The sequence below is a fragment of the Myotis daubentonii genome, chromosome 4 (assembly GCF_963259705.1).
Source record: "Myotis daubentonii chromosome 4, mMyoDau2.1, whole genome shotgun sequence".
Lineage (NCBI taxonomy): Eukaryota > Metazoa > Chordata > Mammalia > Chiroptera > Vespertilionidae > Myotis > Myotis daubentonii.
In genome coordinates, this window is record NC_081843.1 from 48,230,140 (window position 1) to 48,246,626 (window position 16,487).

At 44.3% G+C, this 16,487-nt stretch overlaps 1 protein-coding gene across 7 annotated transcripts in view; it reads left to right on the forward strand.

Moving 5' to 3' along the window:
• Positions 1 to 437: 437 nt before the first annotated feature.
• The window catches only part of CCDC112 (coiled-coil domain containing 112), a 30,905-nt gene continuing 14,855 nt past the window's right edge, over positions 438 to 16,487 (forward strand). Inside the window, exons 1-4 of one of the 7 annotated variants that reach the window (XM_059693840.1) lie at positions 438 to 707; positions 6,954 to 7,118; positions 7,728 to 7,849; positions 14,961 to 15,082. In XM_059693840.1, the coding sequence (XP_059549823.1) occupies positions 591 to 707; positions 6,954 to 7,118; positions 7,728 to 7,849; positions 14,961 to 15,082 (526 nt within the window). In that variant the 5' untranslated portion in view covers positions 438 to 590. Of the gene's footprint in view, positions 708 to 1,031; positions 1,588 to 1,655; positions 2,034 to 5,201; positions 5,232 to 6,953; positions 7,119 to 7,727; positions 7,850 to 14,960; positions 15,083 to 16,487 lie in introns of those variants that run through there. The other 6 variants (XM_059693839.1, XM_059693841.1, XM_059693843.1 and 3 more) reach the window with 6 other exon arrangements.

A 16,487-nucleotide genomic window follows, 5' to 3' on the forward strand; every position in this document is an offset into this window, starting at 1 on the left:
GTTTATTTAAAAAGTGAAATATAGTTTTTGTTCAAGTTCATCAATAATACTTTTTCATTTAGATTCAGTCTCACCAGCACTTAGTAGGAACCTAGAAAGAAGTTCTATTATGTAAAATATTTATGTATCTAAGATAGATACAGATATTTCTATATATGTCAAGAATACGTTTCAGTATGAGAATGAAAAACAATGCATTTTTCTGGTGGTCAGGGAGAGGTTAGGTGTAGAAAGATTTTGCTGAGAAGGCTATACCCCGCCCCCCCGCCCCCTCCGGCGCCCCCCCTCCCCCTGCAGCTCAGAGCCAAGACAGGACTCTACCCAACCTGCGCCCCAGCCAGGCCCCGCCCCGCGCTCCGGCCCCGCCCCGCATCCACGCCCGGCCCCGCCCCGCGCTCCAGCCCCGCCCCGCATCCACGCCCGGCCCCGCCCCGCGCTCCGGCCCCGCCCCGCATCCACGCCCGGCCCAGCATCCCGACGGAGCCTGGAGCCCGGCAGCTTCGTGCCGTGTCTGCCTTGCCCGGAGCGTCCGGCGCCTGAGCCCGCAGGTCGGGGTGGTCTCCGCGGCCGGAACGGCTCGGCGAGAAAAGATGGCTGCCCTGACGACGGTCGTGGTGGCGGCGGCGGCCACCGCGGTAGCCGGGGCTGTGGCGGGGGCGGGCGCGGCCGCCGGGAACGGCGTGGGAGCAGCGCCGGTGCCGCAACAGGTAAAGGGAGGAGGGCCGGAACCGCTGTGGGGGCGGCCGCGAGCCCGAAGCGGTGTCTGAACAGGTGTCTGCCGCGCGGCCCGGGAGGGGTGCGCCTCCGGTGGCTCGAGGCCTGGCCCGGCCCGGCGTTGCGCTTTGTTCGCCTGTGCGTTTCCCTGCGTTTCACCGAGAGCCACCTCCTCTCCGCGACGCGGATTCTCCCCTAAAACATTGCAGCTGGTGGTGTGCACCTGCCCGAGCCTGGCCGCCGTGTCTGGGAGCCCCCGGCTCAGTGCTTGGTGGAGATAAGGGATCGGCGGCTGCTCTATTATTGTACCTGACGGAGAGGGTCCGCGGCAGATGTTTCCAGGGATCAGTGCGGGACCCGTGTCTCCACCGTGCGGACCGGAGGGTCCCTCCAGGGGAGTGTTGGCTCCTCTCATCCCCTCAGCCCACAGCTGAGCACGGGCAGTTCCTGCCTGTCCCACCCCCAGGATAAATCCGGAATCCACCTCCTCTCGCCACTACCCTTGTCCACACCGTCGTTTCCCCCTGGCTGAACTGCTTTCCTCCTTGGTTTCTGTTCTCCCACGCTTGCCTTTCTAAAGCATTCTCAACGCCAGGGCGACTCGGTCCAGTAATGACACCCGCTGCCCAGAAGCCTCCGGAGCGTCTTGATCTCGTTCACAACAAAAGCCAACATCCTTACCCCGGCGATGAGCTGCCCCGCCCTCGCCCCACCTCCTTCTCGCTGCATCTCCAGCGCCCTGTGCGGCCGGCCGTCCTGGCTCCCGGTGGTCACTCAGACATGCCAGGCACTCTCCTACCTCGGGGCTTTGAAATTGCTATTCCCTCTGCGCAGAATGCTCTTCCCCATGCTTAGCACTGTCACCGCCCTCAGGTATCTTTGTTCAAATGCCATCCGCTCAATGATTCTTTCTATGCCCTCCCCAGACTGAATTCCCTTATCCAGCACAACCCGTCCCTTTTTCTGGTTTTCTTTTTCTTCATAGCACTGATTACCGTGATATATTACATATTTTATACCTATTTTTAAAAATGTCTTTCTCCATATACCATCCACCTTAGGAATGTAAACTTTGTCAGGGCAGAAACTTTTATTCACTGTTGTGTTCCCAGCACCAAGAACTGTGCCTGTTTAGTCCTGGAGCATAGTAGGTGCTCACTAAATATTTGTGGGTCAGTCCAAACGGAGGGAAGGCTGTTGTGAGCTGAGGACATGTTCCATCTTTTTCTTCCTCTAAGGGGAGGGATGGGAAACGTCCAGCCCACAGGCCATATAAGGCCGGAGAAATCATTTGCTCTGGCCCTGCCAAGGCATTAAGGGTGAGTTAGTTAAATGTTTGACCAAATATAGCAAGATGTTTTTTTGTTTGTTTGTTTTTTTAAAATGTATTTTATTGATTTTTTTACAGAGAAGAAGGGAGAGGGATAGAGAGTCAGAAACATCGATGGGAGAGATGATCAGCTGCCTCCTGCACGCCCCCTACTGGGGATGCGCCCGCAACCAAGGTACATGCCCTTGACCGGAATCGAACCTGGGACCCTTCAGTCTGCAGGCTGACGCTCTATCCACTGAGCCAAACCGGTTTGGCTGTTTTTTAAGTTGATAATTTTGTATGTCCCGTGAATGATGTTATATATATCCAAATGGCCCTTGGCAGGAAAAACGTTTCCCACCCAGGTTCTAAAGAAATACAGTGTCCTATATAAATTCAAGAATTTCCACCTCAGACACATTTTCTCACACATCCTTTATAATTATCTTTATATTCTAACTCTGGCCCAAATGACTCAGGAAAAAATATAAAATATATAAAAATTCATAATCCTATATAATAAAAGCCTAATATGCAAATCAACCGAATGATAGAACGACTGGTCGCTATGATGCGCACTGACCACCAGGGGGCAGACACCCAATGCAGGAGCTGCCCCCTGGTGGTCAGTGCACTCCCACAAGGGAGCTCCTCTCAGCCAGAAGCTGGACTCATGGCTGGGGAGTGCAGCGGCAGTGGCGGGAGCCTCTCTCACCTCTGTAGCAGCGCTAAGGATGTCCTGACTGATGGCTCCCAGACTGCGAGAGGGCGCAGGCCAGGCTGAGGCACCCCCCCACACACACATGAATTTCATGTGCCAGGCCTCTAGTATGTAAAATATTTTTTAAACACTTTAAAAATATTTTTTTAAATGTATGATCCTTATGGTTTAGCCATCTTGCTGGCTTTCTCCATAAAACTTTTCTGTCTTACTTTGGTTCAAAGAGATTTCTTCCCTAAATTCTTACAAATATGTTCTACCTCCTGATTTGCAGTTCTCAAGTTACTTAATATTATTATCAATGTATACTTTTATCACTTCATTACGGTGATTCTCAGAGGCTTGCCTTCCAGGGGTTTGCTTTCCAGGGTGATTAGAATCACCGTGGAGCTGTTTGAAATGTTGTATCGGTCCCCAACATTTTGCAGTGTCTGAAGACCATTTTTGGTTGTCACAGCTGTGGGGGTTTAGGGGGAGGTTGGTGTTCTACTAGCATCTAGTGAGTAGAGGCCAAAGAATAACCCCTCACAACAAAAAATTATCTGGTCCAAAATATTAATAGTGCTGAGGTTACGACAACTGCTTTATATCCTCTCACCACTTTAGGGGATGCAGAGCCTTATAGTTGACAGTTGCAACAGTAATGGGGTAGAACTCCTCAAGGGTGTTTGGGTTTTAAAAAAATGAATTAGAATCTCTGCTGTACTATATTGTGGATTTGTATGGAGTTTAACTATGTGTTATCCATCTTTGTACTCCCCTCCCCCATACACATGATATGCTCAAATTCTATAGCCTAACACTGAACTTGAATATTGTCATATGCATGAGTGACTGTTCCTATGGACTCTAACACTGAGACCAACTAATGTTTTCTTAAGATAATTTTCTGATGACAACCTCATGATATTAGAGATATCCACCAAAATATCTAAAGTTCCTGTTTTAGTCTTCTAGGGCTCCATAACAAAATATCACAGACTGGGTGGTTTAAAGAGGCTTGTGGACAGCCACCTTCTTGCTATGTCTGTGCACATGGTGAGGGGGGGTGGGGGGAGAGAAAGAGAGAGAGAGAGCTCTCTAGTTTCATCTCTTATTATTATTACTTAATTTTACTTTTGACCTCCAGAACGGTAAAAAAATAAATTTGTTGTTTAAGCCACTAAGTTTGTGATAAGTTTGTTATAGTAGCAACAGGAAACTAATATGCCAGAGAAGAACTTTGGCCTAAGATTTTATTTTTGGCTGACCTTGAAACTCTTTGCAAAAAGAAGTAAAGGCTAAGGCAGAGGTATAAACTGCTTGCACAAGTGTTGAAGGCATGCCTGGCATGCACATAGACCCCCCTCAGCAAAGGCTAAGAGACTTTTTGGTTCAAGACATCTAAGAAAATCTCTGACCAACCAGCCATTAGCTGACAACTAAGCTAACCAAGCAGAGAGTTCAGGTGCCATGCAAACATACTTTACTGAATTAGTTCAGGAAAGTAACTAAACAAACAGCAACAACAACTCTTTGGGGGGAGAGAATCTCATTTTCAGAGTTGCCACATTATGTTATTTAACATGTCCAGTTTTTGACAACAACAAAATGAGGTAAACAAAGAAACAAGAAAATATGGTTCACACACAGGATAATTTTTTTTAAAGGTAGTAAGATAGACTTCCCTAAGGAAGACTACATGTTGGACATAATAGACAAAGACTTTAAATCACCTGTTTTACGGTAATTATGTTAAAGAACTAAAATAAAGTGTGAGAACTAGGTCTCACCAAATAGAAAATATCTTAAAGAGGTAAAAATTATAACAAAGGAATTAAATAGAAATTCCGGAGTTAAAAAGTACAATAACTCACATGAAAAATTTACTAGAGGGACTCAACATTAGATTAGAGCTGGTAGAAGAATCAATAAATTGAAGATAGGTAAATTCAGATTGTCCAGACTGAGGAACAAAAAGAATGAAGAAAAATGAACAGCCGGCTCACTTGGCTGAGTGTCGTCTTGTGCACTGAAAAGTTGCTGGTTTGATTCCCAGTCAGGGCACATACCTGGGTTGCGGGTTCAGTCCCTGATCAGGCAGATACAGAAGGCAACCGATTTTTTTTATTTTTTATTTATTTATTTTTTTTATTGCTTAAAATATTACAACGAGTAGTACATTTGTCTCCTTTTTTTTCCCCCTTGACCTTCCCCCAGCCTCCCCTAGCCCCCAGTGTCTTGTGTCCATTGGTTATGCTTATATGCATGCATACAAGTCCTTTGGTTGATCTCTTACCCGCCCCCCCCAACCCTCCCAGCCTTCCTACTGTAGTTTGACAGTCTGTTTAATGCTGCTCTGCCTCTGTATCTATTTTTGTTCATCAGTTTATAATGGTCTTTATTATCCATAAATGAGTGAGATCATGTGGTATTCTTCTTTCATTGACTGGCTTATTTCACTTAGCATAATGCTGTCCAGTTCCATCCATGCTGTTGCAAATGGTAAGAATTCCTTCTTTTTTACAGCAGCATAGTATTCCATTGTGTATATGTACCACAGTTTTCTAATCCATTCATCCGTTGATGGGCACTTAGGTTGTTTCCAAATCTTAGCTATGGTAAATTGTGCTGCTATGAACATAGGGATGCATATATCCTTTCTGATTGGTGTTTCTGGTTTCTTGGGATATATTCCTAGCAGTGGGATCAATGGCAACCTATTTTTTTAAAATATGTTTTTATTTATTTCAGAGAGGGAGAGAGAAACATCAATGACGAGAGCTAATCATTGATCGGCTGCCTCCTGCAAGTCCACACTGGGGAGCTAGCCCACAGCCCAGGCATGTGCCTTGACTGGGAATTAAACCATGAGCCTCCTGCTTCATGCTCAACCACTGAGCCACACTGGTTGGGTGGGAAGACAACCGATTGATGTTTCTCTCTCACTTCGATGTCTCTCTTCTCTCCTCTCTCTCTCAGTCTCTCTCCATCTCCCTCCCTACTTCCCTCCCTTTCTCTCTAAGCATGTCCTCGGGTGAGGATTAAAAAAAAAAAGAAAGTAAAATGAACAGAGCCTCAGAGATCTGTTAGGCACCATCAAGCATTATGTATAACTAGAGGCCTCGTGCATGAAATTCATGCATGGGTAGGGTCCCTAGGCCTGGCTGGTAATCAGGGCCCATCTGTGGGGTGACCAGTGGGGTGATCAGGGGGCCTCTGCTGGGACCCGCCGGCATTCTCCTTGGCCACCTGGCACCACCTGCTTGCCGGCCCTGCCCCCCGCCACCGCCGGTCACCTCCCTCTGCGGGGTGACGGGTGGGGCAATCGGGGGATCCCCACTCACATCACCTTGGCTGGCCTGGGGCCTGAGGGCTGGGGAAGCTCCTGCATTGAGCATCTGCCCCTGGTGGTCAGTGCTTGTCATAGCGACTGGTCGTTCCACTGGTCATTCTGCTGTTCAGTCAATTTGCATATTAGGCTTTTATTATATAGGATGAGAGTCCCAGAAGGAGAGGAGAAAAGAGGAAGGAGAAGAATATTTGTGAAAGGGCGAGGACTACGCCCTCCACCTTGCCCCAGGGTAAGGGCTACGCCCTCCATCTCGCCCCAGGGTAAGGGCTATGCCCTCCATCTTACCTTGGCCATGTGCTCAGCAAGGCTTCTTCCAGGAAGCCAAGCCTCTGCTAGCCACACCCAGGACTTCTTTAAACTAACCAATGACAATCAAGGGAAGTCGCCATAGATATGACCACATCCTGTGTAACAAGACACCGACTTGCGCCTGGCCAATTGGCAGGGCCCACAGTCCTTTCTCCTCCCCTTACCCCAACCCCCTATAAAACCTCTCTCCACACAGAGTTTTCTCTCTCTCTGCCACTGGGCTCACCGTTGCATCGGTGAGTGTGGTCAGGGAGCCGAACTAGTTCAAAATGAAGGACTCTTTGCTTTTGCATCGGACTCGCTGGCTCCCTGGTGGGCTTTTTGGGAACCTTGAAATCTGGGCACAACAATTTGAAGAAATAATAACTAAAAACTTTCCAAATTTGATGAAAAATAATTGACTTATATGTTGTCAGAACTCAGCAAACTCCAAACAGAATAAACTCAGAGATCCATACCTAAACACATCATAATCAAACTGTAGAAAGACAAAAACAAAATATTGAAAGCAACCCAATACATACAAGGGATCCTCAGTAAGTTAATGGCTGATTTCTCATTAGAAACCTTGGACTTCAGAAGGCAGTGGGATGACAGTCAAAATGCTGAAAGAAAAGCACTGTCAACCAAAATATCTATGTCCAGCAAAATTATTCTCTAAAAGTGAAGACACTACATCAAACAAAAAGCTTCTACATAGCAAAGGAAACTATCAACAAAATGAAAAGGTAACCTACTGAATGGGAGAAAATATTTGCAAATCATGTATTTTGTAAGGGGTTAATATCCAAAATACATAAAGAACTCATACAACTCAATAGCAGAAAACCAATATAATTAAAAAAAATGGGAAGAGGAAACAAATTGACAGGTACATGAAAAGGTACTCAACATCACTAATCAGGGAAATACAAATCAAAACTATAATAAGATATTACCTTACACTTGTTAGAATGGCTACTACCAAAGAGACAAGAAACAACAAGTGTTGGTAAGGAAGTGGAAAACGGAGCCCTTGTGCACTACTGATGGGAATTGGTGCGGCACTTTGGAAAATAGTTCAAAGGTTCCTCGAGAAATTAAAAATAGGACTACTATATGATCCAGTAATTCCACTTCTAGGCATTTATCCAAAGGAAACGAAAAGATTAACTTGAATAGATGTATGCACCCCATGTTCATTGTAACTTTATTTACAGTAGCCATCAATGGATGAATGGATAAAATTATCCCCTGAGAAACTCCATCATTGACATTTCATCTCTGAAAAAAATTCCACCTTCATCTTTTACCATTTTTATTATTGAGGATAAACTTCTTTTTTTTTTTTAATGCAGAATGATGGCTGTTTTGGTACTTCAGGAGGAATTCGTTCTTTTCAGCTTCACAACTGGAAACAGAAAGTTAGTCAGCCTAAGAAAGCAGAATTCATACGCACAGCCGAAAAATTAAAAAATCTGTAAGTATAAAAACACTGTTTTCAAATAACATTACTAGTCATTTCTTTTAAAAATATATTTTATTGATTTTTTACAGAGAGGAAGGGAGAGAGAGAACTAGAAACATCAATGAGAGAGAAACATCGATCAGCTGCCTCCTGCTGGGGATGCACCCGCAACCAAGGTACATGCCCTTGACTGGAATCGAACCCGGGACCCTTCAGTCCTCAGGCCGACGCTCTACCCACTGAGCCAAACCAGTTAGGGCACTAGTCATCCTATCTAATAAAAGAGAAACATGGTAATTAGCCGTAGCTCTGCTACCCTTCCCATTGGCTAATAAGGGCGATATGCAAATTAACTGCCAGCCAAGATGGCGGCCAGCAGCCAGGCAGCTTGACACAAACATGAGGCTTGCTTGCCCCAGTGATGGAGGACTCCAACGTTTCCCGCCTGCCGCTGCCGGCCTCTAAGCTTGCAGTTTGAAACACTGTTACAAATATAGAAGCTAAACAAAACCCCAGAAACCTGCTTTCAGCCAGCCAGGATCTCAGAGCTGGAGTTAAAACGGTGTTTCAATTATAGAACCCAAACAAACCAGATACCTGCTTTCAGCAGCTGAGGCCTAAGAGCTAGAGCCTCAGAGCTAAAGCTGGCCCAGAATTAAAAAAAGAAAAAGAAAAAACAGAGCGGTTGGGAGCTTCAGTCTCCCGCCAGCCTGAAAACAGGCCTCAGCCCCTCATCCAGACTGGCCAGGCACCCCAGTGGGGACCCCTACCCTGATCCAGGACACCCTTCAAAGCAAACCAGCTGGCCCCCACCCGTGTACCAGGCCTCTAACCTATATAGTAAAAGGGAAATATGCCTCCCAGCACCGGTATCAGCGGAGCCACAAGGCCTCCCGGCACCACGATCAGCGTGACAGGGGGCAGTGCCCAAACCCCCTGATCGCCCTGCGGCTCTGTGTGTGACAGCAGGCGGGGCCACAACCTCCCTATCCACCTTGCTCTGTTCATGACAGGGGAAGGCGCCCCAACCCCCTGATCGCCCTGCGGCTCTGTGTACGACAGGGTGCGGCGCCCCAACCCCCTGATCGGCCCTGCTCTGTGCATGACAGGGTGCGGCGCCCCAAACCCCGCCCCCCCACGGGCCCTGCTGTGTGTGTGACAGGGTAGAGCCATAACCTTCCCATCGGCCCTGCCTTGAGTGTGACAGGGTGCGGCGCCCCAACCCCCTGATCTGCCCTGCTCTGTGCGTGACAGGGGGTGGCGCTGCAACCTCCCTATCGACCCTGCCTTGAGTGTGACAGGGGGCGATGCCCCAACCCCCCAATCGGCCCTACCCTGAGTGTGACTGAGGGTGGCATCGCAACCTCCTGATCCGACCTGCCCTGTGCATGACAGGGGGCGGCGCCCCAACTCCCCAATCGGCCCTGCTCTGAGCCTGACCAGGGGCTGCACCTAGGGATTGGGCCTGCCCTCTGCCACCCGGGAGCAGGCCTTAGCCAGCAGGTCGTTATCTCCCGAGGGGTCCCAAACTGTGAGAGGGCACAGGCCGGGCTGAGGGACCCCCCCTCCCCCGAGTGCACAAATTTTTGTGCACCGGGCCTCTAGTTTTATTATGAACAATGTATAAAGTTAATTCTACTCCACCCTGTCCAATCGCCACATTAAGTTACAAAAAATTGGTCATTAGAGAAAGGTGGAGTGTGTACAATAGACAAATGATAAGAGACTATTTAATATAAAGTTAATTTTAAGTGCAGTTATTTGAATTTTATTTATTTTTACCATTTGAACCAGTGTCTTTCAAAGGAGACAATATAGTTATTTCTTTAGATCTCATATATCAAATAACAGATTGAATATATTTTCACTTACCAAGGTTAGCATTTGGTAAATATTTTTGAGTGAGTGAACAATTATAATGAAAAGTCTCTACCTCGAGTTATTTTTTGAAATGTCCTTTTATTTGGTCTCCCTCTCATGGTTTCTGTCCCTTTCAGATCCATCCTGCACATAATGATTAGGCTGAGAACTTTTAATTTGTGGTGTATTTGTATTTTTTCTTTAAATAACTAGTGATATATACAGGGTGCCCCCCCCCCAAATGTATACACACTTTGAGTAATTATTAATTCCAATGGGTTAAATCTGAAGAGAAAGAAACATCAATTGAGCTGTCAAAAATATATGTGTATATTTTATGGGATGCCCTATATTGAATGTTCAGTGTTATATATATCACTAGAGGCCCGGTGCACCAAAATTTGTGCACTCGGGGGGGAGGGGGGCGTCCCTCAGCCCGGCCTGTGCCCTCTCACAGTCTGGGACCCCTCAGGAGATAACGACCTGCTGGCTTAGGCCTGCTCCCGGGTGGCAGAGGGCAGGCCCAATCCCTAGGTGCAGGCCCTGGTCGGGCTCAGAGCAGGGCCGATTGGGGAGTTGGGGCGCCTTCCCCTGTCATGCACAGAGCAAGGCAGAGTGCGATGCCACCCTCAGCCACGCTCAGGGTAGGGCTGACTGGGGGGTTGGGGCACCGCCCCCTGTCACACTCAAGGCAGGGACGATGGGGAGGTTGCGGCGCCACGCCCTGTCATGCACAGAACAGGGCTGATCAGGGGGTTGAGGAGCTCCCCCCTGTCACAGAGTAGGGCCGATAGGGGAGTTGGGGCACCGCCCCCTGTCACATTCAGGGCAGGGCGGATCAGGGGGTTGGGGCGCCGCCCTCTATCACCCACAGAGCAGGGTCAATCAGGGGGTTGGGGTGCCGCCACTGTCACACTCAGGGCAGGGCCGATGGGGAGGTTATGGCTCTACCCCGTCACAGAGCAGGGCCCGTGGGGGGTGGGGGGGTTGGGGCACTGCACCCTGTCACACACAGAGCAGGGCCGAACAGGGGGTTGAGGCGCCGCACCCTGTCACACACAGAGCCTCAGGGCGATCAGGGGGTTAGGGAGCTCCCCCCTATCAGGCACAGAGCAGGGCCGATCAGGGGATTGAGGCGCCACACCTTGTCACACACAGAGCCGCAGGGCGATCAGGGGGTTAGGGAGCTCCCCGCTATCAGGCACAGAGCAGGGCTGATCAGGGGGTTGGGGCGCCTTCCCTTGTCAAGAACAGAGCAGGGCGGATAGGGAGGTTGTGGCCCCGCCCCCTGTCACACACAGAGCCGCAGGGCGATCAGGGGGTTTGGGCGCTGCCCCCTGTCACGCTGATCCCAGTGCTGGGAGGCCTCGCAGCTCCGCTGATCCTGGTGCTGGGAGGCATATTACCCTTTTACTATATAGGATAGAGGCCTTGTGCATGGGTGGGGCTGGCTGATTTGCCCTGAAGGGTGTCCTGGATCAGGGTGGGGGTCCCCAGTGGGTTGCCTGGCCAGCCTGGGTGAGGGGATGATGGCTGTTTGCAGCTGGTCACACACGCTTCAGGGTGGGGGTCCCCACTGGGGTGCCTGGCCAGTCTGGGTGAGGGGCTGAGGGCTGTTTTCAGGCCGACTGAAGCTCCCAACTGCTCCTTTTTTTCTTTTTTTTTATTCTGGGCCAGCTTTAGCTCTGGCTCCAGCTCTGAGGCCTCTGCTGCTGAAAGAAGGTATCTGGTTTGTTTCGGTTCTATAATCGAAACTCTGTATCAACTCCAGCTCTGAGATCCTGGGCTCGCTGAAAGCAGGTTTCTGGGGTTTTGTTTAGCGTCTATATTTGTTACAATGTTTCTTAAACTGCAAGCTCAGAGGCTGGCAAGGCAGGCGGGGAACGTTGGTTTCCTCCGTCACTGAAGCAAGCAAGCCTCATGTTAGTTTCAAGCTGCCTGGCTGCTGGCCGCCATCTTGGCTGGCAGTTAATTTGCATATCTTGCTGATTAGCCAATGGGAAGGGTAGCGGTCGTACGCCAATTACCATGTTTCTCTTTTATTAGATAGGATGAGGAATGATAAAAGAATTAGAACTCAGAGCAGTCAACCCTACCCTACAATTGAGAAGTATGTCAAAACACTTCTTTGAAATTATAAAGTATCAATTTGTTAAAGAACCCAGAGGAAAGGAGACTTGTAAAAAATGGTCTCTGGACTAGAATTAATGGCAGTGGTCTGTTTAGAAATTCTACCAATGAAAAAGTAATACTGTTTGAAATTTGGAAAGTTATACTATACCAGCCGTGGGCAAACTACGGCCCGCGGGCCGGATTCGGCCCGTTTGAAATGAATAAAACTATTGAAATAAAAGACCATACCCTTTTATGTAATGATGTTTACTTTGAATTTATATTAGTTCACACAAACACTCCATCCATGCTTTTGTTCCGGCCCTCCGGTCCAGTTTAAGATCCCATTGTGGCCCTCGAGTCAAAAAGTTTGCCCACCCCTGTACTATACTATAGCTTTGGGACATTGAATTCTCAATTGCATTTATATAATATTTATATACTACTTTTAATACTCAGAATTTGAGAAAATACAGTTTTATTTTCTTTGATTTCCAAAATGTATTACCTTGGATAGCATTAGACTCTTGGTTAAGGGTTCTGGTTTATGTTTCTCTCTCAACAGGTAATCTACCAAGAAGTTAATGTCCATATATATATATAGCAAACCAGTAGATTATGCCAGTCTTGTTCCTTGTCTACCAGTATGTGCTGGTTTTACAGCTCTGAGTAGGCTTTCTTCATCTGTTAAAAGGTTTTGGAAAAACTCATTGGGAGAATGTGATAAAAATCCATTGGAAGAATATTTCTATCCAGCAATTCTCATTACATACAAAGAAAAAACAAAACACAGTTTGTAATAACTCTGTTTTATTTTCAGAATAGATAAAACATTCACGTGGTTTAAAATTCAATGCATATCAAAGGGTACACCGTGGAAAGTCTGTTTCGCCCATGACCCCAGCTATCTACTTCCCCTCCTCTCACACAACCACCATTTTTAGTTTCTTGTGTAGCGTACCACAGATATTTTATAATCTGTGCTTATGAAGAAATAAAAGTACATATTCATAGTTTGTCTTTTTTATATAAATTTTAACATCTGTTCTGGATCTTGCGTATTGTTGTGTGGTTTTTTTTAACTTAAGAGTATATCTTAGATACTAAGGGATTGTACCTTGTCAGGCATGAGAGTGGCATTATAGTGATGTAAGGCAAATATCCATAATCTCTAGAGATGCACACTGAAGTATGTTGGGGTGAAATTAAATAATGAAATAGGTTTAATTTAGAATACTTAAGCTAAAAGTAAAACGATAGATGAGCCAAGAGAGGAAGAAGAGGTAAAATTGTTGAATCAGAGTGATATGAGGGGAATAATATCATTTGAAGGTATACAATTTAGCATTTTCTACTTTTGGGTATGACTAACATTGTCATATAAATTCTTTGTTATAAAAAGTGTGTGTAGTGGAGATCTTTCCTTATCAGTACATGGAACACAGTACCACTGCATTGTATTCCAGGTTAAATAAATTATAATTGTGACATACTTTATTTAACCTACCCCTTAGTAATGGACATTTAGGTTATAGTCAATCTTTTATTATAACAAACAGTGCTGCAATTAATTGCCATATTCACATAGGTCCACACCATTTTGCATATGTGTGGGTGTATCTTTAGGAAATATTCCTAGAAGTAGAAATTCTGGGTCAAAGTTATATGAATATGCACTGATATATTGCCAAATGGTCCTCCATACACAATTTACTATTTCACTGACAATGTATGAGAGGACCTATTTTCCCACAGTTTTACCAATAGAATATATTATTTAAACTTGTGATTTTTTTGCCAGTCTGCTAGGTGTACAATGTTGCCATGGTATAGTTTTAATTTTCATTTCTTCTATTGTGAGTGAGGTTGATCATCTTTTCATATGTTTAGCAATTTGTCTCCATTATTATCTTTTTAATGTCTTTATGGGTTAATATTTCTAACCCACGAATGGCAAAACATAACTTACTTACTGTCATAGTACATCCTGTGTCAATGCTAGAAATTTCTATTTGATCATAGTAATTTTCCCATCCCCAGTTGGAGTCTAGATGGGCTTCCCAGTCCTCAGCAGAGGACTCCAGTAGCCACCATCAATCCATTAGAGTTGACCTGCAGGCTGAAATCTATTTGACATCTCTGTTCTACTCATTGCTTCCTCTCTGAAATACAGGTGCTAAATTATGATCCCCTCAGTGTTTGGGGCGGTCAGGAAGGGCCTGCAGCAGTCTCATCTGTTTTACCAAGTATGCCTTATGAATATCAAATTTTTCTCTATGTGTGCCAAAGTGAAAAAGATTGGGAACTCTACCTTAGATAGTTGCCCCTCAAGTTAAATGAAAGTAAGTCAATGGCTAGAGATACTCCACCTCTCCTTAAATCCAGGATTAGTAGAGATGTATTCATATTAATTTCCACCTTCTGGGAGAAGGAGAACAGGTATTAAGAAAATAAATTATTTTGTCCAACAAAAAAAGTTTCTTGTTAGTACTGTGTTTATTTTGTTTTACCCCAGGATTCAAACTAACAAACCTTACTGGTAGATGAACTAAATCAAAGAAGCTTTGAAGTAAATGTAGACAGTATCCCTTAAATACAATAAAATTTCTTAGATTGTTCGCCTCTTAAAGTTTTAGTTGTATTAATAATATTAATGACTTGCATTTCCATAGCACATTTTTACTGTATAAAGATCCCTCATACCTGTTATCTCATATAATGAAATTACAGCCCTGTTGGGTAGTGGAGAACTATTATTCACATTTTAGTGATGAAGGGTAAATGTCTTGGTTCAGGTTATAAAGTTAGCAGTATCTTCTACTGAAAGCAGCCATCACCAGTGACAGCCACTTTCAGGCACAGGGAGATTGCGTTGGAATCAACAGTCAAAGGTTTATGTATTTTAAAAGCAAGTCTGCATTTTTTTAAATTAACATTTTATAATTTAAATAATTCAAATTACTTGTGCTAGTTGAACTTAACTCTTTTCTAGCTACTATTTTGACTCCTTAGCCTTATTATTCAAGTCATTATATTTTGACTCCTTAGATGAATGAATTCAAATATAAAGTTCTGATTATTGTGTCTTTATATTTTAAACAAAAGAAATATATTTAAGTCATATTTATACCATTTATTTCTTTTTCTAAAGAGTTACTAACATAGAAAAAGATAAACACAGTCATTTCTACAACCAAAAAAGTGACTTCAGAATTGAGCATAGTATGCTGGAAGAATTGGAAAATAAATTGATTAACAGCAGGAAAACAGAAAGTAAGTTGAGTTCATGATGAACAAAAACTGTTGAGTGACATAAAGTTGTAGCTTTGCCCTGTGCTTTGTATCTGTGCATTGACTTATGTTTTCTATCAAGACACTTTCTAGTTAGTAATGCGTTTGCCTTTTAGGGATATGTATTTATTTTGTCAGGTTACTATTTAGTGATTCTAGCTGGATTGTTTTCTGTGTGCATTTCTCTCAATTTAATAGGTAAAAGAGGGTTCTGGTTTTTGGCTGACAAACTATATAATGTTATTAAAATTTCTTAAAAGAAATTAATTCCTGGGTTATCTGGTCTTAGCTCATCATTACAGTATGAAGTGATCAGGTCACATAATCCTGTAAACTTGAGTGTACTTGTCTGTGATACAACACCTACCATTTCTACCTCAGGGCAGTTGTTCTGTACATCCCATGAGATAATATATGAAAAAGTGCCTTATAGATTACACAGAAAATGTTTTATTGTTTGCTATGAATATCAGTCATTATTTACAGTGTACTAAATGTTGGTCTTAAAGAATTCTACAAAAATACCTTCTTTTATTGAAGAGTAGATTTTATATGTTGAAAAATTCTTAGGTTATAATAATAAAAAATTGCTTAGCATTGTTTAAAGGAAAAATAATGGTTACCAACTAACTAAGCTTTATAAAATATTGATTTATAAATCCCTTCTAGCCAATTAAAAGAAATTCTTAATTTTTTTCTTTCAGAACATAAGATTGCACTATTTTAAAAGTCATCGTTTGTTGGGTACTGGCAAGAATCATTCTCCCTCTTCTATTTGAATGACAACAGGACCTATTATAAAACCAGATTTTATATCAGTTCTCCTCTTTGATTCATAGAGAAATCTAAATATCCCTAGTTTAATATTTCTTAAATTCCCTCCATTCTTTTATAGACACTGAGAAGCTGATCTTTATATCTCTCAGTTGTGCTACTATGTATAGTGTCTCCATTCTCTGCATTTTAAGTCACTTCATTTTCTCTTTTTAAGGCAGCTTTATTTTTATCTTTTTATTCTTTTCTGCTATACTTTTGCCTCTCTTTATTAACACTCTGTGTTTGTCTTATCAAGGAGAGGAAGGAATGCACTTAATATAAGGATATAGAGGCTTTCCCTCCACTATTACAGCCCAGAAGTAGTAAATTTCTTTTCCTTACCTCAAACATCATGCCACAATATTAGCCTGCATTTATGTATTTAAATGGTTTGTACTTTAATGGTTTGCCTAATAGAGTGGCAGTTCCAAATGAAGAAATAAAAGATTACTTGCCCTATAGAGATGTTACTGTAACTGATCAAACTGTGGCAAAAACAACAACAACACACACACACACACACGCACACGCACACACAAACACTCTCCTAATTGCGTACATTACTAGAGAA